This window comes from Callithrix jacchus, chromosome 22 (genome assembly GCF_049354715.1).
Source record: "Callithrix jacchus isolate 240 chromosome 22, calJac240_pri, whole genome shotgun sequence".
In the NCBI taxonomy this organism is placed as follows: domain Eukaryota; kingdom Metazoa; phylum Chordata; class Mammalia; order Primates; family Cebidae; genus Callithrix; species Callithrix jacchus.
Genome location: NC_133523.1, coordinates 18,159,944 through 18,186,564, shown reverse-complemented (window position 1 = coordinate 18,186,564; position 26,621 = coordinate 18,159,944). Strand labels below are relative to the sequence as shown.

The following is a 26,621-nucleotide window of genomic DNA, read 5'->3' as shown; positions in this document are numbered from 1 at the left end:
GCCAAGAGCCAAGCACAGGAGACAGCGCCCCACAAGAACGTTCCTCAGGCCAGGTGAGAAACACCTGTAGCGAGCCTGTGGCCACAGCTACATGGTAGGTTGAGGTGGAAGGATAGCCCGAGCCTGAGTTTGAGGCTGCAGCGAGTGAGCTATGATCGTGCTGTTGCACTCTAGCCTGGGCAACAGTGAGAGCTTATCTCAAAAATAAAGTGGCCAGGCACGGTGGCTCACGCCTGTACTCCTGGCACTCTGGGAGGCCAAGGCAGGTGGATCGCTTGAAGTCAGGAGTTAGAACCAGCCTGGCCAACGTGGTGAAATCCCGTCTCTACTAAAAATACAAAAATTAGGTGGGCATGGTGGCAGCCCCTGTAATCTCAGTTACTTGGGAGGCTGAAGCAGGAGAATCGCTAGAATCCGGGAGGTGGAGGTTGCAGTGAGCCGAGATCGTGCTACTGCACTTCAGCATGGGCAACAGAGCTACTCAGTCTCAAAAAAAAAAAATTATCGTGGTCCGTATTGGGACCTGGAACACCAGTCTAGTTGTGTCACAGATGGAGTGGGACAGGCTGGGGTTGTTTCTACCATGTCCTGTACCAGCCTTGTGCCGGTAAGACTAGGCACTCAGGAGCTGTGGGGAAGGCATCAGCTCCCAGGCAAAGGCAGGGTTGCTTCAAAGACAAGAAACAGGACAGGCGTGGTGACTCACACCTGCAATCCCAGCACTTTGGGAGGCCAAGGTGCGAGGATTGCTTGTGTCTAGGAGTTTGAGACCAGCCATGGCAACATGGCAAAAATGTGTCTACAAAAAATATGAAAATTATCTGGGTGTGGTGGTACATGCCTGTAATCCCAGCTACTGAGGAGGCCAAGATGGGAGGATCACCTGAGCCTAGGGAGGTTGAGGCTGCAGTGAGCTGAGATCAAACCACTGCACTCCAGCCTGGGTAACAGAGACCCGGCCTCAAATAAATAGCACCTAAGAAAACAGGGTCATGTTTTATGTACATTAGAATTCACCAAAATGATCCTAGGTCTCACCTTATGAATAAAACTTGAAAATATCAACACCTGAAAACACATTTTTGCCAGAGGTTGCTCTTTCTGGTTGGTGACTGTGCTTAGATGGTACATCTGTAGTATCACATCCTGCAACAAAGACATCATCGAGGTCTCAAGCCTGAAAATCGTCCCAGGAAAACCCACCACTCTGGCGTGAAGGCTAATGGGACTAAGATGAGCAAATCCCACTGAGATTTCTTTTTGAGACGGAGTCACCTGTCACCCAGGCTGTAGTGCAATGGTGTGATCTCGGCTCACTGCAACCTCCGCTTCCCAGGTTTTCAAACTATTCTCCTGCCTCAGCCTCCCGAGTAACTGGGATTACAGGAATGCGCCACCACACCCAGCTAATCTGTGTATTATTAGTAGAGGCGGTGTTTCACCATGTTGGCCAGGCTGGTCTTGAACGCCTGACCTCAGGTGATCCTCAGCCTCTCAAAGTGCTGGGATTGCAGGAGTGAATCACCGCACGCAGCCCCCACTGAGAGTCTCATTCCCCTCTCCCAGACCATGGGATAAGTTGGCCACAATGCTCGAAAGAGAAGCCGTGGGGACGCCATCCCCAAAGCAAGTGAAGCCCAAGCAGCAGGTGCACCCGGTCCTTTGCTTCTCTCATTAACGAAAGGTCACCCTCCATCTCCATCCAACCTGCCTTGGAAGCTAGGACAAAATAATATAGAAAAGACGGGGCAGAAGGGACAAAAGATAAGTCCAGTTGACACATCATCCATATCTTTATTATCCTTCAGTCTAAAACTTCCTCGTGACACAACGTACAGCCACCCACTTCCAGCCTGTTTACTGGAACCTCTATTCCCACCTGGTGGCCAACATTTCTTTTTACATTTGTTTTACTATCAAAGATTTAGAGTCACAATAAATACAAGTGACAGCCTCCACCCCCTGAGACCCCCAATACCCTGCACTAGTGTAACCATCTATTACACTTTAAGGATTATAAAATGTTTGCTGTAACTTTAAAAGCTCAGTCCAAGTTCTTTAGGTTAACATCACGTGCAGCATAGCTTGGCATCAAAAACCCTATGGCGGAGCAGCAAGGACCATCCCTTCTGTGATGGGGACCCCTGTGATGAGAATATTTGTATAGAGAAGTCTCTCTTCATGCCTCTATGTCCAACAGGAGAGTGGGAGCCATGGGGCCGAGCAGGGCTGCACCGAGTCGCCTCATTCCCTCTGTCCCGGGGTGAGCTTTTGCTTCACCAGGGTCCGCGGAGTACAGGTAAGACCAGGAGCCACTTGGAGTTCAGGCTGTTCCACCCTGTGACAAGGACCCCTACAGACCTAGTCAGAGGGGTGGTTCCTGATGTCACCGTGGAGTTCCTGTGATGAGGTCAGGATGGCCATTGCTGTGGGAGGCTCCAAGGGCACTTGGCCATTCCAAACCCTACCCCCCACCATTAATACAACAGGTGAGTAGTGAACTCTGAGATCCCCAGCCCTGTCCACAGAGCAGCTGATATAGGGAACAGTGTCCAGGTGCTGTTGGAGGTTCATGTCACAGATAACTGGGGACAGTTACAATCGGTTGGGCTGGGGGCTCCCACATTCTCATGACTTGCAGGAACCTGATTCTGGCAGGGCTCTCCAGAGACACCAGGACCCAGGCAGTGGCCGGTTTTGAGGGTGTGCTTTGCTGCTGGTAGCTCAATAAATAGCTTGTCCGGTGCATCCAAACCCCATGCCCAGAGAGGTACTTAGTAACGCCTTCACCTGGAACATCAGAAGCTTCACACAACCACCCGCTCGGGGCTTATAGAAGTTATGCTGCAAGGGACTAACAGGAAATAATGGGCTAGAGTGTTCAAGACAGCAGAAATGAAGGTAAGATTAAGGCATCTCAAACTTTTGCCCCCTGAAATTAAAAAAAAAAAAAAGTTTACATCACAGTATGTATGTTGTCCCTGATGGAATGCTCCCTGGGGACATGGGGCCGACCCTCTCCCTTTTGAGGGACAGCAGTCCATACGAACTCACACGGACAGGTCCACAGCCACCAGCCCTGGAGGAACAGCCAGGCAAGGCTGGAAGAGGTCAGGAGCTGGAGCTGGGGCCGGTGGGTCCAGCTCGGATCTGTCCCCTTGGTCAGACCCAGCTGACCCAAGCTGGGGCAGGCAGAGGTGACTTTGGCCTGGATGCCTGATCCCCAGCCACTGCATAGAACTGAGGTTGGTTTTCGGGCGAGGGCTTTCGGTGGGAAGAAGCCAGCCTGGGTGCTCCTTCTGGGAGGAGCTGAAAGATCTGGCCCGTGTCATGGAACAGAGAGGGCTAACAGCTCAGGATCATTAGGAGACAGGTATTTATTTGCCAGGCACACAGGAAAATGCGAGAAGTAGAAACGCTTGCATACTCTTGATTATTTTTTGGTGTAAAAAACACATCCTCCCCCCACCACCCCGAAAAACATCAATTTCCTTCCTTTCCCCAAAATCCCTGGATCTTGGAATGAAAACCACCCGTCCCCACCCTCCCCTCACCTCCTTCAGCCAAGTTATGCACAAAAACAAAAATCAGTGAGAAACTTGGGGTTTTGCACAACAAAAAATAGGTAATGTTTTCCAAAACTAGGTCTATGGTATGTCAAAAAAGTTTCCTACAGACTGAGGATATTCACACGACAGGAGCCTGGGGGTTAAATGAACCTTTATTAGAACGTTGTAGCAGTTGTGTTTGGAGGCGGCGGCCCTACAAAAAAACTTTAAATTAAAGTCCCTAACTGCATGGGTAGGAAAACCAGGGCTGGAGCTCAATGGGGGACCAATGGAACCCAGTCCTCACGGAGACACACGCAGGTACATGGGCGCGGGACACACTCGAGCCGGCATGAAGCCGGCTCAGTGTGCAGGAGACAGAGAATGGCTTCTGCCTTTTCTCATGGAAGCAGTTTTTAAAGAGTGGGATGGGAAAGAAACAAAAATGAAACTCAAAGCAGACCTGATCCTTTTAAAAACATTTTTGTAGACTCTAAAGGGAGTTTAAAAAAAAAAAAAGTCTGAAAGCAAATCCTGACAGCAACCCCTAGGTTTAAGGACAGGCTCTAAACTAGACCCAAATGGAAATCCTGACATCTGTGCGCAGCGGCTCGCTGCACACCTGGACGGCGGCTCCCGACCTGCACACACCTGTGTATGCTCACTTGCCAGGAGCAAGGCCAGGGAGGCTTAAGATTGCGTCCATCGAATGAATAGAAAAAAGGAAAAGGTTTAATAAAATAAACCACAACAGAAAGCCCCCGAAACAGCGCCCCCTCCAGCTGCCTGCTTGGGGATGCTGCTGACCGGGTCCTCTCCTCCTCCCTTCATGGGCAGCTTCCAGAATCCCTGGTTCTCTGGCTGGGTCTGTTCTTCAGTTTGTTCTTCTGCTAAGTCTGGGAGGTCCAGGGGTGGTGGGGTCGGGGGCAGGGGGGTCCTCCAGAACAAGCAGCAATGGAGGTGTTCAGCTGGAGCGAGGGCTGTCTCAGCCATCCCTGCATTCGTCTGTCAGTCACTGGGGCGGGCCGGCCGTCCCTGCCAGGGGCTGTGGCACCATGAGCTGCCCACCCTCCAGGGCCCGGGTCCAGCGGGACGACGCAGCGCAGCGCACAACAGGGACCCCAGGGTTTGCACGATTTACTTTTAACTGCATCATCATGAGGTGATTAAAAAAAAATCTTTCAACTTATAGATCGCCACGGGAAGGCAGTCAAAGATCAGGAGCCTAAGACGGAGAAAAGCAAAAACAAAACGAAACACCCCGCTCGGTTGAGAAGCCCCAGGCGCTGGCCTTGCCCATGCGCGTCACAGTGTCCAGGGTGAGCCGCCCGTGTGCCGGCAGGGGCCGAATAAGGGGGCCGGGAGCAGAACCAGCCCCCGAGGTCCACTTTTCTGCTGGTGTCGGGCAAACTAAAGGCAAAAAGAGAAAGGAAGAAAGCCCACGGGAAAGGTCCCCAGCAATGATCCTCGTCTGCCTGCAAGGCAGCACCAGCCCCCCGAGCCCTGATGAAACTTTGCAGCCAAGAATTGAGGTCTTGCCTCTGCAGCGTGGCCGGTGCTTGCCCTTGGGGCGGGCACGGTGTCTTCCCGAGCCAGCGGAGGGTGGTGCAGCGGGTCCTCCTAGACCGGGGGCCAGGTGGGGGAGGAGGGAGCCCGTCTTCCTCGGGGCCTGGCTTGCACTATTTCCATGTGGCTGACTGGGGGATGGAGCGGGGTGGGATCATGTCCAGGAGGTACTCTCGCTGGCGGTCCACAGCCGAGGAGCTCTTGTGCACTGCCAGGCTCGGGCTGACAAATGCAAGGGTCCCACCTGCAACAGAACAGAGCTACTGGCTGAGATGGCCCTAGTCAGGAGGGCTCCTGGGAGGAGACCAGCCACAGCTGCCTAGACCCCAGGTCTAACACACACTAAGGACTCAGGAGCCCTTGCAAACCTGCCCACCACTACTCTTCGATCAACCTTTCAAATCCCAGACCCCAGAGCTGAAGCGTATTTAGGAAGCAACTCAATGGCCTTAACATTCCCAGGCTCTGCCAAGCCGATTCCAAGTGCAGGGCAGGGCTGGCAGCCACCCCCATGCTTCAGAAATGAAGGTGCTGACCGTGGTGGTGCTTACAACAGTGGAAAACCATGAACAAATGTGTGCAACAGGACAGTAACACAGGACGGAATACTACACAGTGAGGAAAACATGATCTCAGCTGGGCGCGGAGGCTCAGCCTGGAATCCCACAACTTTGAGACGCTGGGGCAGGAGGCCAGGAGATAAGAGACCAACCTGGGCAACACAAGCGAGGCCACAACTCTAAAAAAAATATCAGCTGGACATGGTGGCATGTCCCTGTAGTCCCAGCTACTCAGGAGGCAGAGGTGGGAGGATTGCTTTGGCCCAGGAGATCCAGGCTGCAAGTGAGCTGTGGCGCTACTGTACTCCAGCCTGGGCAACAGAGCAAGAAGCTGTCTCTGGGGAAAAAAAAAAGAAAGAAAAAAGGAAAAAAAAAAACCCTATCTCCTACCCCCAAGGTAATGTGTAGAGATGAAGTCTTGCTATGTTTGCTTATCTAGACTGGTCTCAAACTCCAGGCCTCGAGCAATCCTCCTGCCTTGGCCCGCCCAAGCGTCAGGGTTACAGGCACTGCACCTGACTCAAATTCTGATGCTTCCAGTAAGGGTCCCTCATGAACGCACAAAGTAGCCAGTGCAATACACACATCTCTACAAAGGGCCCTCAAGTGAAGTGAAGACACTGGGGAAAATCCCTAAATGTAACATTTGGTCACTTGGGGGAGGAAAATACAAGCCATTGCCATCGTCTTTTCCCCATATTTTCCAAATTTCCGTGATGGACAAATACGACTTTTATCATTGGAAAAAATTTATAATTGAAAAACAAAGAAACACCCCCCACCCAGCACATGTAGAATCTTTGGTCTGAGGGTAAGGGCTGCCCAGACCCCTTGAGATAGGGTCTCACTCTTGCCCAGGCTGAACTACAGTGGTACAGTCAGTGCTCACTGCAGCCTCAACCTCCCATGCCCAAGTGATCCCCCTCCCTCAGCCTCCTGAGTAGCTGGGGCCAGACAGATGCCATATGCTTGACTAATTATTATTATTTTTTTTTGTAGAGATGAGATCTTACCATGTTGCTCAGGCTGGTCTCGAACTCCTAGGCTCAAGCAATCCTCCCATCTCGGCCTTACAAGGTGCTAGGATTACAGGCCTGAGCCAGAAGGTCTGGCGCTAAGAGTATTTTTTAGTAGTGCTGAACATATTTTGTGGAAAAAGCGTTCTGAGGTCCAGTGTTCTTAGGAACCAAGCCTGTGTGCAAGGGCAGCAGCACTCCAAAAACATATGCTCTCCTCAAGCCCTCAGGGTACCTTTTTTTTTTTTTTTAAGACAGAATCTCTCTCTGTTGCCAGGCTGGAGTGCATGGCTCGATCTTGGCTCACTGCAACCTTCACCCTCCCAGGTTCAAGCAACTCTCCTGCCTCAGCCTTCTCACGAGTAGCTGGGACTAAAGGCGTGTGCCACCACGCTCAGCTAATTATTCTATTTTTAGTAGAGATGGGTTTTCACCATGTTGGCCAAGGTCTTGATCTCTTGACCTCATGATCTGCCCGCCTTGGCCTTACAAAGTGCTGGGATTACAGGCGTGAGCCACCGCACCTGGCCACCCTGAGTAACTGTTTTAGGAAATGGTCCTTTCGACTAGTTCTTTTCCCCCAATCCTACCATCAGACCCAACAACTAATGATGCCTTCATACTCCCTTTCAAACTGTACACAGACACACACACACACTCTGCTTCCAGATGACTTTGAACACTGTGTCCACATGCACACACTTATCAGCTTCTCCTACTTCTTATACTTCCAAACCTCTCACAAGAGTATTTTCCGAGCAGCCCGTGAGTCCTCAGCTGTCTTATACCTGCTGAGCAGAACGTCCGGCTGGCTGGTTTGCAAACAAATGCGCGAGACTATCCAGGCTGCTTGGGTTTTTCCTCTGCAGCCAAACGTCCACCCTTTCCTGAACTGCCCCTGCAGAGCCTGGCAGCTGGGCATGCCCCTCCCCGAGGACAGCGGCAGGCACAGCGGGCTCTCAGGCTCCCCTACTCTGCCTGGGGTCTGTCTCATGACAGGCCTGTCCTTTCCTTCCTACAGGGCCACAGGCTGCAGGGAGCATGCGGGACACTTTGCTTCCTCTACCACAGAGTGCCTGGCTCCTTAACTTGGCCTTTCCTGACCACCTTTTCTTTTCCCATTCTTGGTGAACACAAGAAATATTAAACTTTTGTTCTAATGTTAGCACATACATGAGAAAATAAACAGGATGAAGGCCTGAAATAAACAGGCCATAGAGACCATGCCAGGAACAGCAGGGCCGCGGCTGACTGAGCAGAGCCCACTCGAGGGCCTTCACCCACACTGGTCGTTCTCCAAACACTGTCTCTGGCAAGGCCTCCACTGCCTGTCCCAGGCAAGCCCAGCCCCTGCTGTGGGCGTATCCCCAACCCCATGTTACTGTTTTACTCTACTCTGCACCATTTGGTGTGACCACAGCATGGAAGGCATAGTGACAGAAAAATGGATGCTGACTGCGGCACAGAGAAAGGGGTAACCCCGAGTGGGCAAGACAGGTGTGTGCCGCAAGTGTCCATGTGGATGGCTGTGGGGGCACCCACTGAACCAGGCCTGCCCCACGTTTTGTGGGTGAAAGGTTGAACTTGGGTGCAGAGAGTGAGGGTGATTACTATTTCCTATCTGCTTGGGGCTGTAACTTCTTCAGGGTGTCCTGGTTAGGGGCAGGAGAGGAAGCATTGAGTCCGAGGAAGTGGAGCTTGGGAAGCGGGTCTGGGTAGCAGGCTTTCCTGTGTTGACCCAGTGCATACGTGCCACTGTTCAGGATAAGGGAGGGTGGACCCGGAAATGGCCAGGTCCCCTGGGGAGCCCTGTGGAGGCCACCCACCTGTGCTCAGGGGTGTCTTCTTCCAGTTGGAGGTGGCACTGCCCTTGCTGGCGCTCACAGTTCTCTCGGAATGTCTGCCGGTCCTGCTGACCAGGGCGGTGGCTGAAGCTGAGTTCTGCAGTTTGGGTGACGGACTGAATGTGTGCAGGACGCCTCGGGTCGTCGTGCCTGAACCCCGGGACAGCTGGCTGGAGGCCTGCAGTGGAGAGAGGGGCAATGGCTCACACAGGGAAAAGGCAGCAGCAGGCGAGACGCTCAGCACAGCCTTTCCTTGCTCTGGCCGACCTCTTCCCACCCACATGGGGTCCCTAAAGTCCAAAATCAGGAGACCAGGTAAGTTACACAGAGGGGTGGAGGGTGGAGAGAGAGAAACAGAAACAGGGAGACAGACAGACAAGGCAGCGTGACAGTCGGCGACTGACGTGGTCACGGGCTGCGGTGGGGGCACGAGGCTCCCGGTGCCCGGAGCGGTTCTGACCTGTAGCACAGCCCCGTTACTCCAGTCGCGGGCCTCTCCTGAGCGGAACGCCAACTTACGCCGGGGTTTTATGACCTACACAAACGGGTTGAAATTGAGGTCAGCGCCGTCTGCTGGCTGGCCCGGGGTGACCGAAAGGGAGCCCCACAGGACAGGCCCGTCCCCCAGGACTTTAGGCGCCCATGGGGATCTTGAGAAAATGTGTTTAGTGAATTGCAAAGAACTTCCAAGAAAACAAAATTGCTAAAAGGGAGCTTTTGGTCTACAGAGGGTGGGAAGGAGAAGCATTAAAATTAAAAAAAACCATGAGAACAAAAAAACTTGATTTCAGACTTGTTCCTCTCCAAATTTAGCAAGAACATTTCTTCCAAACGCCCCTTTGGTATCTCAACGTGGCTTTCAGAAGTCCTTGGAGACAAGCAGTACTTGTCAGCCTGCAGCCTGTGAGTGAGAGCTACGAAGTCTAAAGAAACTGCAAATTAGTGTTTTCTCCGCCCAGTGCCACCATTAACTGCAATTTAGACACGCAGTTAACGATCAGGCGGCGCAGTGTGGGCGTGGGATGGATCTTTGGAATGGCCCCTGCTTCCTAGGGATGGCGCTGCCAGCGGCAGGCCTGGCTCACCTGCTTCAGTGTGGGGTGTGGGGCTGCAGCTTGCTCGGCCTTGGCCTGGGCAGGGGCCGCGCCCTGCTGCAGGAGCCGCTGCTCGATCTCCTGCTCCTGCTGCAGTGCCTTCACGAAGGCGGCCTTCAGCCGGCTGGTGTGCTCCACCTTGAGCGCCTTCTTCTGGTTGGTCGTCATGCAGTTCTCGCACATGATGGCTCCACTCTTCTCCTCCCGCCAGCGGCACGTGAAGTCCGTCTTGCACTGTGCACACATGTAGGGCTCCCGGGACAGCACAGTGGCGGCCGACATCCTGCCCGCTGCAAGCAGACAGCACGTGGCTCGCGTCAGAGGGACAGGACAACAGTCAGAGCCCTGGCCGCCCCCAGCCCAGGATGCTGAATCTGTTTTGCAACTGACTACTGGGCACCAACGTGTGGACACAGGGCTGGCCAAGGCCAAACAGCTTCTGAATACGATGGCCTCCCATCCCACCCACTGCTGGAGATGACACCACTGAGGACCAGCAGGGGCCATGCCAGGCCATGCCTCAGTGTGGTGGGCACCCTTGCTTGTGTACAAGTTAACAAGGGTGACAGACAAGTCACTCAACGAATGCTTCGTGGGTGCTGAGATGCTAGATTCATTCTTAGGAGCCCCCCCCACCCTAATGCCCTACATCCTGAGAAAGAAACTGAGGCCAAGAAAGACCAAGTGACCTGTGGATCACCTGTGGACGTGGAGTAGGGATGGGGTGGTAGGGCAGGATTCACACCTGGGACAGGCCCCAGGCCCCAGGCTGCACCCAGGGCACAAGGTAGGCGGCAAGCTACAGGGGCACTGAATGCAGTGTCTCTTTGTGGGGTCTGCAAGAGGTAGCAGGAGGAAGTGCACGTGACACATGCGCTTAGGCATGACGTGTGGGCGTATTTTGTGCCCATTTTTTTAGTGTTCAGCACTTAGGGGCCTTAACTGCTCTGGGTCATCACAATGTCAAAAGATGGCAGGGGCTGGGAGGTAGGGGACCCTTGGCCTTCCCTCTCCTGCCTGGCCTGGCCTCCTCCAGGCCCCTGGCCATGAGACCACCACCAGCAGCTTACATGCTCTGATGACAACAGCACATCTCCCTGCACACATCCAACCCCAAAGGGGGCAGCCACAGCCAGTGTGAGTGGCACCAGAAGCAGACATGGCACAAGGCTGGGGGCTATGGGAAGTGTCAGGAGTCCCTCCCATAGTGAGGTCCTGTTTATGGCAACAAGAGAGGGAGACTGAGCCCCGATGAGGGAACGGCAGAGAGAGGCTATTCTGGGATAGCAGATGCCTGCACAGGCAGAGGCACAGAGGGGCCATGGTCGCAAGTGTCCTCCAGCCCACGTTTCCTACAGCAGCCTCAGGTGGCTCTTTTGCTGATATCACCTTACAGAAAAGGAAACACCTTGCTGAGCGCGGTGGCTCATGCCTATAATCCTAGCATTTTGGGAGGCCGAGGTGGTGGATCACAAGCTCAGGAGATCAGGATTATCCTGGCTAACGCTGGCTAACATGGTGAAACCATCTCTACTGAAAAAACAAAAAATTAGCTGGGCGTGGTGGCAGGTGCCTGTAGACCCAGCTACTTGGGAGGATGAGGCAGGAGAATCAATCACCTGAACCTGGGAGGTAGAGGTTGCAGTGAGCAGAGATCATGCCACTGCACTCTAGCCTGGGTGACAGAGTGAGACTCCATCTCAAAACAACAACAAAAAAACAGAAAAAGAGGCACCAAAGGCACTGGCCAGGCTGTGTCAGAGCCCTACCTCCCCACTGCTCACCCCCGTTCCCTCCTGCAGGTGGGAGCTAGAGGCCATGCCCCTGCACGCTGCAGTGGTCTCAGTACAGCCGGGAGTTACAAGAGCGACTTAGGGGCAAGGGAGTGGGCTACAAGCAACTCCACATATGAGGGCTGCTCTGAGGCTGAGCCAGGCCCAGCTCCCCCCAGGTGTGGAGGGCTCTTCCTTTTGTGGACCCTGGGTACCACATGGGAGCACTGGGAGGTGCACCAAAGTACCCTAAGGGATTGAAAAGAGCATCTTCCCAACCCCAGGAGCTGGGGGCACAGCTCGACCTGGCCCCCATGCCCTCCTCCCTCTCTGCATCCTGGGAGGTGGGCAGGAGGTGCTTCTCTGCACACACCCACCCTGCTGTTCCCAAGTCTTATGCTGGGAGGGCTCTGAGACCACTGGGCCTACCCCTGCCCTGGGGCCCTCACGGTCCTGCCCACTGCTCTGCTCTGAGGGTCTAATGAGGTCATCACGAGAGGGCTCAGGCTCCCGGCCTGCTTGTGTCACCCCCACCTTAACCTGTGGGAAAACGTTCTTGGTCTCCATGTCTGGGGAGCATGTTCCTGACTTGACCACCCAGCTCCACCTGCCTGGCCGTCTCCATTGCTGTGTTGATTACCACTCGTAGATAACTTTTTATTTCTAAATGCCCCCAGGACACTGTGCATTCCCACACTTCTCCTGAAGAGAGTGATCATGCAAGCCTGCCGAGGCGGGGGCAGCGGGTGGGCTGTCCCTCTCCCTCCTCAGAGGCTGGGAGCACTCAAGGCTCTGGAAGGTTCTGCCTGTGTGTCACAACCCTACACTGGCCTGAAAGCCCTTCATGGAGGCCAAGCCCATCAGCCTCCCACAGATGTGCACCCTCACATCTACCCTACCACATGCCAGCGTCATGGAGGCCACTACTGCCCTACCCCCTGGGGCCTGAGCCTGTCAGTGCCTAGCTCTCAGAGGCCCCAACTGGAGGAGGACAGTATCCAGACTCCACAGTGGCACTGATGGTGTCCCTGCCAAGCCCACCCACTACCATTCTGGCCAGACGGCCATGCCCCAGCCTCTGCTGTGTGTTGGAAAGAACTCATGGTGCAGCACTCCTGGAGGCCAGAGGCGGAAGCAGCCCACTAGGTCCAGGCCACTCACCTTGTGTCTCCAGTAGGTTCTGCACCACCTCCTCCAGGCCAACCAGGTAGATGAACTCGTTGTTGGCAGCACTAGGCAGAAAGTTCATCTCCGGGGCCGGGGGTTTGGGCGGGGGGATCTCAAGCAGCGTCTTCTCCAGCTGTTTGCGCAGCGCCAGCTTGGCAGCTGCCTGTCGGCTTGCTGGAGACTCGGCGGAGGTGACCACAGAGGCCACACTAGTAGGGGTGGAGTTGGCCTGAGCAGAGGTGGCTGTCGTCCCCTTCAGTGATGCTGGGGTAGGCTTTGGGAGATAACAACTCAGTCAGGGTGCTCTGTGTGCTTGCCCAAAGGAAGGCTCCCCAGTGCCCCCATGCCCGAGGTCCAGTCGGCTGCAGTAACTAGTCCCTTGATGACGGCATCCTTATAGAAATGAACCTAGCTGTGACACACAATACTCTCAGAAGCCAGGGCAGCAGGGAGAACTGTGAAATACACCACCCTAGGAGGTGACTGCTCACCTACACACCTGTACTGAGGTTTACCAGATAAACTGCACACACTGAAATTCTACTGCTTGCTGTGCTCCACCATGTGAATATGAGGGCACCCACGTGGCTGACACCAGGTTCTGGTGGTCACCACCCTGCCCATCAGGGCCACTGTCCTCTGGCTGCGGCCTGGCCTGCCTTCTCGCAGGGTACGAGGGTGCTCACCATAGTACCCTTATGAGCCTCTCTGCATGTGCTCCCCCTGGGATGCTAATGTTTGAGGCAGTCCCCAAGTCCTATGGGGTGATGGGAGAAGCAGCTCCTAGGCCAGCATCTGCCCCTTGCCCTCCATCCACCCCAGTCCTTGCCACTCCAGTGCCACTTCACAGTCCTACCTGAATCCCAGCAGCAGAACCCTGACTGTCATCGCTAGCCCCACAAGTACTGGATAGAGCTCCTCCTGAAACCCAGAACTGACCACATGCCAGTGGCTTTTGGGGGTTGAGGACCCCTCTGGAAAGCTGATGAAAGCTGTTCAGCCCACCACTAAAAAATGGACACAGCCAATGAGTTGGAAATACCACACGGTAGAGAACAGGGTGTCCAGGATGCCTTTCCAGGGCCCCACCCCTCAAGAAAGGCTCTCAGAGACTGGCCTGCTGGCTTCTTGTCCTCTCAACAACTGAGACCAAACACAGGCCTCCCTCCCCTCTGACCAGCGAGTTCCCCTCCTTCCCCTCACAGCCTCCCGCAGCCCCACTAGGAGCAGACCACCCTCTCTGTCACTGACTACCTGTGCCCACCCTCAGGGCACAAAGACAACAGAAAGGACTGGATAAAAGTTCACGGGAGGGCAAGTCACGGTGGCTCATGCCTGTAATCCCAGCACTTTGGGAGGCTGAGTCAGGCAGATCACTTAAGGTCAGGAGTTCGGGACCAGCCTGTCCAACATGGTGAAACCCTGTCTCTACTAAAAATACAAAAATTAGCCAAGTGTGGAAGTAGGTGCCTCTAGTCTCAGCTACTCAGGAGACTGAGATAGGAATACCGCTTGAACCTGGAAGGTGGAGGTTACAGCGAGCTGAGATTGCACCACTGCACTCCATCTGGCCTGGGCAACAGAATGAGGCTCTTAAAGAAAAAAAAAAGGAGAAGAAAAAACAAGTTCACAGGTGTATGAAACTATCTGCCTGGGTCAGTCCAGGATTGGTCTTCTCTGCACTCAAACCCGACCTTTGAATGCAGGCAGGGACACTGCCCAGAGCCTTGCTCTTATCTGAGAAGGGAGGGCAAGAACAAACTGTGCCAAAGAGGGAAGAAACAGCGAACATGCCCACGAGCGAAAGCCCTTGCAGACCTGGTAATTTTATCTGTCAGCCAAGGTGCCTGCTTCCAGCCTGCCTGCCCCTTTGGTCCTGCTCTTCCCATCCTACTTTCCAGGATTGGGGACAGACCCTTCCCATCTCAGAGACTCTGTACAGAGGTGAAGGGACACGCTGCTAAGAACAGTGCGCCTGGTGCCATGAGAACATTTGCTGAGGAGGTGACTGGAAGAAGCCAGGAGGGCGGCATGGGCTCCAGTGCCCCCTGAGGCATCTCCAGGCCCATCACCGGCCTCTCCCAGGTGGCGACTATCCCCCTAAACGTGCTGTGTGCCACGTGCTGTTTCCTCGGCCATGGAGCTGGTGATCAGACCCCACCTTCAGCTCAGGTCTGTGTGTCGCCCCTCTTGGCTGCTGCCCACCTGTGCTGGATGGCAACTCTGCCCACAAAACCTGTGCCCACAACCCACACAGCCCCATGGCCCCCAGGAACTCAAGTCCAAGCCCCTGCCTGGCTCCGAGGAAGTAGGCAGGTCACACCACACAAACTGGGGAGACTCTACTGTGCCCCCAGAACCTGGGGGCACAGAGTGTAGGTGGGACCTACACTCTCCCTGGTGTGGCACAGCCCTTACCTGTGGGATGTTGACAAGCAGGCTGGTGTTGGGAACGTTGGCGACGCGGATGAGGCCCTGCTGGATGATCCTCTGTCCCTGAATCTGCACACTGGGCACTGATGCTCGGGGGGCCAGGAGGAGGGGTGGGGGCCCTGTGCTGGAATGTTGCCTAATGCTGTGAATCTGCTGTTGGGGTAGGGTGGGGAGAACAAAAAATTCAACTGAGATCAACAATGGAGGGGGACCCAAAGGTGCAGGGCACCTTGGCCCCAAGGACTACTAAGGGTCCTACTTTCGAAGGAGATGACTGCTGAGGCTGCCAGGTCTCTCCAGTGTGCACAGCCCTGCTCACCTGGGCCCCTCTGACAAGCGGGGGCATGACGACCTGGGAGCTTGCCTGTGGCCCCAGCTTCGAAGATGCCTGCTGCCCACCACGGACCAGGGGTGGGGGTATGACACTGCCGGGCATCCGAGCTGAAGAGGTCTGTCAAAGACACCAAGACCCAGATTTACATGGACACCACCCCCCTTTTTTATTTTAAAACATGCAGGTTTGCTACGTTTATGAAAGCACGTACTCATTAATTTTTTTTCTAAGTAGCAGAGAGGTTAATAAAGAAAATAAGCTGGCTGGGCATGGTGTCTCACGCCTGTAATCCCAGCACATTGGGAGGCAGAGGCAGGTGGATCTCTTGAGCCCAGGGGTTTGAGATCAGCCTGGGTAACAGCAAAAACCCATCTCTACAAAAAAATAGAAAAATGAGCCAGGCGTGGTGGCGTATGCCTGTAATCCTAGCTACTTGGGAGGCTGAGGCAGGAGGATGGCTTAAGCCTAGGAGGCAGAGGCTACAGTGAACCTAGATCATGCCACTGCACTCCAGCCTGGGTGACAGAACTAAACCCTGTCTCAAACAAACTAACAAACAAGGCAAATGTGTAACACAAAATTAGCAAAGATGACAACTTATTCTAAACACTGAACAAGGAATAGGGACTCCACCCAGAGCCATGCAAACCTGGGCTCACTTCTGAGTGAGTCCCACCCACATGGCAGTTCACTCCAATGTGACACTGGCCCACCCAAGGCAGCATGGGCATGGTCACCCCCTAGAGGAAGCTGGGAGGCCTGTTTGAAAGGGAGGGGCAGGAGGGTCCCTTACAACCTCAGCCGTGTGGCTGGGAGAAAGCCTCTGGCCCTCACATGGAGGCCCTGGGAGGAGGCTCTCTGGCCTGAAGAGTCAACATGAAGGGAGATCAGACTCGCCAGGGGCACTCACTGGAAGGCTCCCTTCCAGTGTTGGCCATGATTTCTGTCTGTGACCTCAACAGTGGCCTACTTTGGGCTGTGGGGCTCGGGAAGTTCTATGTGCTTCTTCCTCTGGGCTGTAAGGGAGCCCAAGGGCCTGTTTTTGATGGCAGCAGTGCTGGCAGGGCACCCATGGAGATGCAGGCAGGACACTGACCTGGAGTGATGGCTTGCCAGCAGGAATGTTCTGGGTACCCCGAACAAGCGGGGGAGGGGTAGTCACGGCGGTCCCGACAGAGCCTGCGGGCTGCAAGAGAGCAAGACACCAGGAGGTGAGAGGCCATGAGGCCCTCTTCCCACACTGAGGCACCAAGATTTAATGCTGGCGAAGAGGACTAACTTCCTCCTCTACGGCATCAGGCTCTCAGAAGTTCTGCTTGAAGGCTGAAAATGACCCTGTCTGAGGCAGGAGGTGACAATTTCTACTTGGGCTTAGGAGAGACTTTCCAGCAGCGCCACCCCTGGCTCTCAGCATCACTTCCTGGCTGCTCCCTGACACCACGCAGTGTCCGGGCACCCCTGTGCCCTCCAGAGGACAGAATGGCTGACAGTAGCAGCGCTGCTGAGGCAAAGGACCCATGGCCCAGTAGACATGGGGATCTCAATCACTGTGAGAAAACAGTGGCTCTAGGCACTTTTTAAAGCTGCATGTTCCATTAGAGAAGGGTCAGTGACAGATGTGGTGTCCCTCAATGAGTTTTCAGCAAGTGACAGGAAATAGAAAAAAAGAAGCCCAAGCCAAGGCAGGGAGAGTCTGGTTCTTCCTTCAGCTCTTGCTGCCCAGGACACACTCACTTTCTGGTTCACTGAGACAATGACTGAAGTGCTCAGGAGGTAGGAATTTCTCAGAACAGAGCACTCAAAAAGCCTAACAAAATAAACTTAACCTTGCTGCCCATTAAAGCTACATCTAGAAGCAGCACAACAGCGAGCTTCGGGCTCAGGGAAGGAGGAGGAACAGAAGCAGGGCCCTCTGAGAGTTGCGGCTGAGCTCCATGGGAGCTCAGCACATGTCCAGCTGAGAGGGGACCGATACGCACAGCAGGAGGAAGGACAGCAGAGGCTGGGGCATCCCCTGCACCCATAGGCCAGGTGGACTTTCTGGACAGAGCTCTTCATCCAGAAACGTGCTTCTAGTGGCACCAGACATTTGTGTTCCACTTCCTTGATGCCTGTTGTCTAAAAAGTGAGCTTTAGATCCAGAATACTCTAGACTGAAATTCACTTTAACATTTAGCTAAACACAAAAATGAACACGGTGCCCACCACTGTGAACACATGGCAGGGAGCTGCTCCCTGTCTGCCCCACATGGCCGGCTCTTTCCTGGTCATCCTCTACACCCGCCACTCCACAAATGGGGGAGCGGGACCTTGCCCCATACTCCCTCCTCTCAAGGAAGCCCTTTCACCTTTCTGGCCCCTGACACTGATGAGGGGGTCAAGGCAAGGGCAGGGGCTCCTGCTGGCGCAGGGAGGACACGAGACAGGCACGCACCTTCTGGGCAGTGGCTTCCTTTTGTATCTGACTCTGCCGCAACTTTTTCAACAAAACGAGTTTTGCTTCTTCTAACCTTAACTCTTCTTTCAGCTGCTTGATCATCCTTTCTCGCTCTTCAGGACTGCTCTTCTGCAGGAGTAAGAGGAACAGGGCTGAGGAAGAGTGGCCTTGGTGGGGAGCAGAGGCCCCGCCGTCACCAGCTCCACCTGAGGGCACCGTGAGTGGGCAGGGCACAGCAGGGCTCCGGCAGCAGCACCACCACGTGGCTCACCATGAGTGCCTCAGTGCTGGTCTCCTTCAAGGCCACCATGGTCAGCCCATTCACTCTCGGGCTCGAGGGCTGCTCGTTGTCGGAGAGCACGATCACGTCGGGTGAGGGGGGTCTCCTCTCCGACTTCATGTCACTGTGGGGTAGAGACAATAGTGACCAGAGGGCCCTTGACAACTGGACCCAGCACCCACCCCTGTGGATACATGGCAGGGAGCTGCTACCTCTGTCTGCCCCTGCACAGCCGGCTCTTTCCTGCTCATCCTCCACATTCTCAGCCTCACTCCATTGGCACCCGGGGCTGCCTCCATCCTCTTACCCACACATCATAGGGCACCCGATCCCAGTGCCCAGGAGGACACCTTAATGGTAGGGACTGAGGGTGTGTATGCCCCGAGCATGACGTGGTACTTCAGAAAACATGGCCACTCCCTCTACCATGTGGCTCAGAGTAGTTAAAATTCTCGGCTCTGGATCCTGGGGCCCTGCTTAGTGGCAGCCCCTGCTGGGGCTTGTGCATGCTGGGTCTGATGGGATCTGTGTGCCTCACCACCAGCGGCAGCTCCTGTCCACAGTAGAAACCCCTTGAGGGGGAGCCCAGCTCCCTGCATGAATCAGCCTTTCTTCTCTCTCAACCTAGGCAGGCCAACAGCCCTCACACCTGGCAGCCAACCTGTCCCCAGAAGACTGAGGGGTGTGTCCACAGGCTGACAGCTTGCTCACGAGGTGGCACCAAGTGCCAGATGGCCCTTCTTGGGTCCCACATGGCGGCAGCAGCTATCTGTTTTGAAACTGACTAGGATACAAGTTCTCTCAAAGACCAGAGACTCTCCACCTGCCTGATCTACTCATGGACTGGTTTCCGCCTGTTACTCTCCTGCCTACTCTGTTAAGTCCCAGCTCAAACTGCATCATAATACAATCAGGGGAAGTACTTATAGGCTTTCTATTTTTGTTATTTTGTCAAAATATGATCACAAATGTCTAAGAGTGTGGCTGATGAGCTGCTGTTATTCATCAGAACCAGGTAACAGTGAATATCCATTCTGTGCTTACTGCGGAACAGGCTCCGAGCTAAGTGCTCACAGCACCCCCACGTCGTCTGACCCAGGCAGGAACACATCAGTCTGATTTTCCTCTTCCTGTGAACAATTCTCTAGGATGTATGTGTACATCTGACACTACTGAAGGCACAGGGCTGATGACCTGCTGTGGTGTCACTGGCCCAACCCAAGTCCCAGAAACGGTACTTTGTCCCCAGTTAAGCAGCTCCATTTGCTGACAGCACAAGGCAAACCGTCCCTGAAGATCTGAGTTCACTGTACTTTTTTTTTTTTGAGATGGAGTCTTGCTCTGTTGCCCAGGCTGGAGTGCAGTGGTGCAATCTTGGCCCACTGCAACCTCTGCCTCTCCGGTTCAAGTGATTCTTCTGCCTCAGATGCCTGAGTATCTGGGATTACAGGAGCATGCCACCATGCCCAACTAATTTTTGTATTTTTAATAGAGACAGCATTTCGCCATATTGACCAGGCTGGTCTTGAACTCCTGACCTTGTGATCTGCCCGCCTCGGCCTCCCAAAGTGCTGGGATTACAGGCATGAGCCACCGAACCTAGCCCATTATACTTTCATCAGAGTGAATCTGGTCCGTTTTTAGTCAGCAGGAAAACCAGCCAAGGACAGAACACGTCCTCTAGGTGGCACTGTGACCCAGAGAACAAACTCAGACAAAGTTAACTGGGAGCCGCAGCTCAAAGTTGTCCCAGCTCTCGCTCTACCAGGGTCTAGTTGATAATTAGACCCAGCAGGGTTAAGGAGAGTCTCAAGGATGAAGAACCTGACTCTGCTCTAGCAGCCTTCAGGACCTCTGAGGTCCCCTCCACACCCAAGTGAGCTGGGTCCTCAGGAAAGGGCGGACACAGAGCATCAGAGGCTGAGGCTTGACCAACTCCGAAACCGCTTTACTTGCTCTCCTCTGGTTCCTCCTAATTCCACCCACTAGAGCCACGTGGTGGTGGTACCTGAATGCTGGTCCTATCCCTGATCCAGCCAACTTCTCACCAGAGACCTGGGCGTGGACAGAAAGGTGCCATTTTGAAATATACAATCCCCCAGCCAAGGGGTTATCAGCCACATTCTAAGTTCAGAACCAGGTAGTTTGTTTCTAAAGTAACCCAGGGCACCTCACTCAGGTCTTAGCAAACCCTTCCTGCATGTCTGTCCTTGCTGCTGGCCCTGTGCCACCCAAGATCGACTTTCAAGGTGACCTCAGGGCTCTAATTCCAGGCTCCCTGGATACGCACACACACTGAGCACCTCAGAGGCAGGCGGTCCTGAGGCTCCAGCACAGAGCTGCAGCTGCTGGCCTCCACCCAAAGTTAACTGGGAGCAGGGGGCCAAAGCAGCGCCTTGTATAGAGTTACAGATACACTTCCTGGGCCAGCACGAGCCAAAATGAAATGACAGACACGCTATAAGAGACTTAACACTTCTTATCATCTTATTGAGGGTGTGTGCTTCTTCCAGAGGTGAGATGTCTAATAAAATTCAAATCTGCCTAAGGGAAGAGGGCAAACGAAGGGTCCAGAACACCTAGCAGCTGAAGATGCCTGAGAGGGCTGCTCTGACCACATCGCTCCCTGGCCCCATCTTGGCCTGCGACTAATCAATAACTCATCCAAGAGATGATGTCACCACCCATCAATGATCCTCAGCATCCCAGCAACCAGCAGGGAGTGAACTTCCTGTATGCTAATCAGGCCACCAAAAAGTCATGTGACAAAGGCATTTCCCTCCTTGGTCACATGACCCTTTAACTGTGCCTTCCAACGTGAAAACCATGGCAACGGCCAGTTCCAACCGGTTTGTGACACACAGCCTTCATTTTGAGAAGGGAGGTAAGGGTTCAGGTGCTGTCAGAAAATGGAGGCACCAGGCTCACCCCAGGGCTGTGGAACTGCAGGCACTTCCTGTGTGGTGCCAGCCCACAAGGGGCTGTTGCTGCACTACAGGCGCTAGTCACCTCTACACACACTGCACACAGGGGGCCGCTGGTCCCTCTAAGTTTCTAAAACGAAAAACTTTGTTAAGCTCACTTTTTAAAGGAAGAGTCTCAATACTTTTTAAAAGAGAGTTTTTTAATTCGGGAAAAAGAGCATATGGATCAAAATGATAGCAGGCATTATTTTAGGGAAATAATTTAATTATAAAAACTTGTCTAAAGTAAACAAAAGCAGTGGCAATCTAGCCCAACATGCTGGGAGGGATGGCATCGTGGCCCAGGGACAGCGTCTATCATTCACTCCACAGCGGCCGTCCGGGCACCAAGTTTATATGGAAGCGACGCTGTATTTCAGGGCAAATCCCATAAGCCTGTCCTGACCAACTTGAGAAGCTTTAAAGTAAAACATAGTGATCAAGAGATTTTACATGACCTACAAAAATGCCTGGAAGCAGGCCAGGCTGTTATCAGCGTAAATGGTCTCACCCACCACCCCGACACTGGCACCAGCCCTGACCTCACAAGCACAGAAATTCTGTTACCTGCCAGGAACTTCCGTAGAGTTTCCTGGAGGAGAGGCCGGGATTATAAACTTAAATCGAGACACGATCCCACTTCCACAGCACAAGGTTATGGCTTTCAGCTGCTCACCAACCAGTGGCCGGTACGTGGTTACTATTTAGTGTCCCTTCAGCCCGTGCTGGGAAGGAGCTGTCCTTGGAGGCTGAGACCTTTGTGCTTCTCTGAACATGCCTGCCTGGCATGCAGGAAAGGCACACTTCATCCCCCTCTCCCTCATTCATTCATTCATTCCTCACTCACATTTGCTGAGAGCTCATTTAAAAAGCAGGTGCTGGCCATGAGTGGTGGCTCACACCTGTAATCCCAGCACTTTGGGAGGCAGAGGTGGGTGGATTACAAGGTCAGAAGATTGAGACCATCCTGGCCAACATAGTGAAACCCCATATCTACATATATTTAAAAAAAGAAAAAAAAAAGTAAAGTGCTGCAGCAGGCAGTGGGAGGAACCTCTGAATAAACTTAGGTTCTGTCCTTAGGGTTCAGTCTACCAGGATGGACAGACACGAAAACAAGACAGGAGGGGCCGCTGGCGGGCGAGGCCACAGTTGTGCTTGGGGCTGGACCTGTGAATGTCAGACCACCGCTGTCACTGCCACAGCAGCAGAGCAGCCTCTCCAGAGCTCGTATAAATGAAGCATGTCCTCCTTGCCCAAGACCTGCTTGATCAAAGTCTGCATTTCAGCAAGATCCCCCAAGTCTTGCACACACTAGGGAAGTTGGGGATGTCCATGACCTGCCACCCAATGAGGCCTCAGGACAAGTAATCCTGCTCTAGGCTGGCTGGAGGAGGTGGCGCCCAGCAATGCCTTCTCCAGACAGACAACCATTTCCCACTAGAACCTTTCCTCCTCTCCTCTTTCAGGCCTAGCAGGGTGGGCTGCTGGCTGAGTGCAAAGGTGGGATAAGGGATCTGCTAGATCCAACACCAGCCCTACCAGTCCACTTGTCCTTTGTGCAAACACTCATCTTGGGCTCACTAAGCCCTACCCGACATGAACCAAGCAGTTCACACCCCCCGCCTTCCTGGGACCTGGCTCACAGCCACGGCCTACCATGCCTCCACATATACTGTTCTGTTTGCAGAACATCCCTCCAACACGCCTCAGGAAGCCGGCCCTGTCCCGCTTCCCCGAGATGTAGGTCATGGCAGAACTCAGGGTTCCCCTCAGCAGAGTACAGATCTAAGCAGAAACCCCCTTGCTTCCCAAGAAGGGCTGGCTGGTGGGTCTCTTTCCTTAGCTGCCCCCAGCCCAGTGACTAGACCACCCACTGTCAGCCTAGCAAGCCCATCTAAGTGCCTCTGGCTCCCTGCACAAGACCCCCAACCCTCGCCTTGCAGGGTGACATGTCAGCACCTGTCTGACAAGCAGGATCCCGCACCCTGAGCTGGGGGCCATCACGACCTCCTTCAGGGTGTGTGGCACCGGCACAGCAGCCAGGGACCTATGGCCCCAATCCGCAGCACAGCATCGGCTCCCAACCAGGGACAGGGTGTTCCCAGGGTGACCAGATGAACAAAGGGCAAGGAGATGTCCAGCCCTGGGGTGACACCACAGCCCCTGAGTCCTCAGAGCCAGGAATCTCCTAAGTCCATCATGGCTGGGGATGGGGGAGAGAGTGGCTGAGCCCACTGTGTGAGGTTGCTGCACCCTGAGCCCACACACTCCCATAGAGCAGCTCCTTTAGCCGGAAGTGGCCTAGAGCTCACTGGCCACCACTGCCCAGCCTTGGACTTGAAACACCTGCAGGCAAGTCAGGCTGTGGAGACAGCCCTCACCCAGTTGAGTCAGAAGACAGCTGGGTCTCATTTGATTTTGCCTCTTGCAAGTGACACTTCCTTCTCCATGGCTCCTGCATGGCAGGGGAGAGGAAACCCTGTCCCGCCGCCTCTCAGAGCTGCCTGAGGTGAGACTTCGGTGCTGAGGAGGATCAAGCACCTTAGATGGCAGGGCTGGGTGCAGGGGGATCAGGCAGAGTTCCTGACCTAGAAGTACTCAGCTGAGGCCTCAGGAACGGTGGCCTTCCTGAAAGCACTGACAGCTACCCTGCAGGCCCCTAGGATGGAGAGAGCCCCAGCACAGACCCCGGCCCGGTCCCCCGCACCAGGTCCCATTCTCACCTCGGAGAAGGAGACGAAGTTGTTGGCCGGGAGCTGCCTGCCCCAGGGCTGCCATTTGGTGGGGTGGGAGCGGCCTGCTGTAAGATCACATGCTGCCTCTTCAGAGCCAGCTGCTCACATCCAGCAGCCCCAAAAACCCACACAGCAGCAGCACCACAACCTCCTGAGGCCAGATGGATGTGGACAGGATGCAACCTCCAGGGGGCTAGGAGTGTGCAGAAGTGCTTTTCTTTCAGATTATAGGGCCTTAGAAGCAAGTACTTCCCGGGGTCACCAACACTGGGAAGATAAGGGCAGCAAACAAGCCGCCCTGCCTTGGCCTTGCAGCTCCCAGATGGGAGCGACAGCAACAAGTCAGCTTGAAACATCTGCCTTACCTGACAGCTTTCTGAGGGAGTGTGGGAGCCCAGCACAGAGCAGACAGTCTCAGTCAACAGGTCCTGAAATGTGACATCCGAACATTCACAACCCCCCCAAGGGCAAAGACTGGGTCTGCTTGGGGCCTGGCAAGGCTGGGGAGTGCCCACCTTCTGCTCTTGCCTTGGTGGAGTTTCCAGGGTGGGGGCTTTGAGTTCAGGACGGACCAGTGCCACCTGTGGACTGATGAACCCCCTCACACGGTGGGCAGCTGCTTCCCTCGTGCACACAGATGCTGTGCTGCTGGAGGAACAGGAAACTCACAAGGATTTCTGCTGAATTGTGTGTCGTCATGTGTCTTTGTAAAGCAACACACCCTGGAAGCCAAACTCCTATTCTTTGAGTCCCAGAGCTTTTGTGGACATGAAGAAGGAGCCCTAATACTCATGGCTGACAAAACCCTGTACACTGGACTAGACTCTGCAAGGCCCACCTGCCCGTCTCTGCAGTCCTGAAGAGGCCGGAGGCTCTGGCTGGGTCTATTCACAGCCCCTGTAGTACTGGACCTGTGCTGGTTTTATGGCTCAATTCCCAAAATACAGAATGCAGACGTAGCGATGTGATAAGACTTTTGGGTGAGGTCACAGAAGCCTTGTGGCTTCTGCCTGGCCCTCAGAATGCTTGCTCTAGGAGAGGTGAGGTCTGACTGCCCTGAACTGCCAAGGGGTTGGATGCCCATGCTAGCCCACACTACAGGGGAGATGGAGACAGGCATGGAGACTGGTCCAGCCACTCCCAGCTGTTTTGGCCATCACATGTAAGTGATGAAGCCACTGGGGACACTCAGCCCAGCTGACGTGGGACTGCAAAGACCACAGAGCCCCAGCAGCAGTGCCCAGCTGGGTGGGACCAACCAACCAGCAGAACCGACAGACTGAAAAACATCAATACCTTGCTGCTTTAAACCGCTAAGCTAATGGAGCCAACAGCCCAGCCTGGCCCCTGGGGAGCTAACCCATATCACTGTAACTCCACTTCCTCCCTCAGACCGCCCCTAGACACCACCCTGGGACAGAGCAGAGAAAGAGAAGGGGGGAAAAAAGGGTTTACCCAAGTTAACTACCCGCTGAGCCTTAAGGCTCTCCTCCCCAACAGAGGGAACAGCAGCAGCCTGCACAGATGCCCCTGGGCAGGTGTAGATTTGGAATGAGAACAGTTCTAGCAAGGTCAGGTGGGAGAGCAAAGCTGCCCAACAATGACATGGCGTGAAGAGGGCCTCAGGGAAGAGGAGGAGACACTCTGCAGGCCCGGAGGCACCTCAGTTTTAGGCACCACCTTGAGTAAAGTGAGTCAAGCCAGAAAGCACTCCTCGGAAAGTCCTATGACGGAGAAAAAGGGCACAGTTATCATTGGTTCCCCAAGTTAGTCCTACCACTGAGCAACTTCTTTTGTTAGAGACAGGGTCTCACTCTGTCACCCAGGCTGGAGTGCTGTGATGTGATCATAGTTCACTGTAGCCTGGAATTCCTGGGCTCCAGTGATCCTTTCACCTCAGCCTCCCAAGCTGCTGGGACCACAGGCACGCACCACCATGCTTGGCTAATTTTTTTTCAATTTTTGGTATTGAGACAGTGTCTCTTACTCTGTTGCCTAGGCTTGCACAGTGGCACGATCATGGCTAACTGTATTTTTCATTTTTGTATAGGTGGGGTCTCGTTGTGGTGCCCAGGCCAGTCCAGGCAGTATCTTGCGTGGCAGGCGCGTGTAGTGGGTGTGCTGACATACAGTTTTGGGAGCATTCGATGCAAACTGGGTGTGGGGGTTGCTCACAGGGACCCCACACAGCTCTCCTTCCTTTCCTAAGGGGTAGTGCTCACTCAGAGACACTCAATTCATTAGGAAGGGCACTCTGTTGTCCAGACATAGGCTTTGCCCCAAAACTGAAGAACCACCTCTTCTGAGGGTTGTCTGGTGCCCTCCCCAGCCACCCCCTCCCATGCCCTGAAACCCACCTGCTTCTCACTAGCTGCAGCCCCTCTGTGGTTCCCCCAACTCCCTTCTTAGCATCCCTCACACTCCTCCCGCCTCGTAACTTGAGCTCCTCTTGGCTGGGATGTGAGAGAAAAGCCCAGAGCCTGCTTTGTGGGGCCCAGGAAGACAGAACACATTCTGCTTCTCTGCCACAGAGGCCGTGGAGGTGAGCAGCTGGGATGGGATTTTTGAAACCCAGCCATTCTTCTTCCTGGAGACTTCAGGTCCAGCGACCGCTCTGGGACTCCATTATGGTGAGCCCTGCCACAGCGTCGGCTAAAGAGCTCAGGAAAAAGAGAGGGAGTCTGTGTGGCCGGCCCAGACCTGTGGGCCCATCCCCACCCGCTCTCCTTTCGCCAGTACAAAAGGGAGCGGTCTCAGGTCCCCAGCTAGAGCAGAGGAGCCCCATGCAGCGCCCCCCACCAGCTTCAGCACAGCCAGGGGGAGGCCAGCCCATGCTGGCAGGATGCCTTCTAGGAATGCAGCAGCCCCT

The 26,621-nt window shown here is 54.4% G+C and overlaps 1 protein-coding gene across 29 annotated transcripts in view; it reads right to left on the bottom strand.

The window, feature by feature from the left end:
* Positions 1–1,774: 1,774 nt before the first annotated feature.
* The window catches only part of GATAD2A (GATA zinc finger domain containing 2A), a 118,389-nt gene continuing 93,542 nt past the window's right edge, over positions 1,775–26,621 (bottom strand). For 9 of the 29 annotated variants that reach the window (XM_078361889.1, XM_008990587.5, XM_008990590.5 and 6 more), the window contains 10 exons: positions 18,043–18,175; positions 17,769–17,900; positions 16,431–16,520; positions 15,320–15,451; positions 14,986–15,153; positions 12,562–12,841; positions 9,620–9,918; positions 8,995–9,069; positions 8,517–8,712; positions 1,775–5,358 (listed from right to left, as the gene is read on the bottom strand). In XM_078361889.1, coding sequence (XP_078218015.1) covers positions 5,228–5,358; positions 8,517–8,712; positions 8,995–9,069; positions 9,620–9,918; positions 12,562–12,841; positions 14,986–15,153; positions 15,320–15,451; positions 16,431–16,520; positions 17,769–17,900; positions 18,043–18,175 — 1,636 coding nt within the window. In that variant the 3' untranslated portion in view covers positions 1,775–5,227. Of the gene's footprint in view, positions 5,359–8,516; positions 8,713–8,994; positions 9,070–9,619; positions 9,919–12,561; positions 12,842–14,985; positions 15,154–15,319; positions 15,452–16,430; positions 16,521–17,768; positions 17,901–18,042; positions 18,176–24,117; positions 24,181–24,267; positions 24,398–26,621 lie in introns of all 29 variants that reach the window. The other 20 variants (XM_078361891.1, XM_008990588.5, XM_078361892.1 and 17 more) reach the window with 6 other exon arrangements.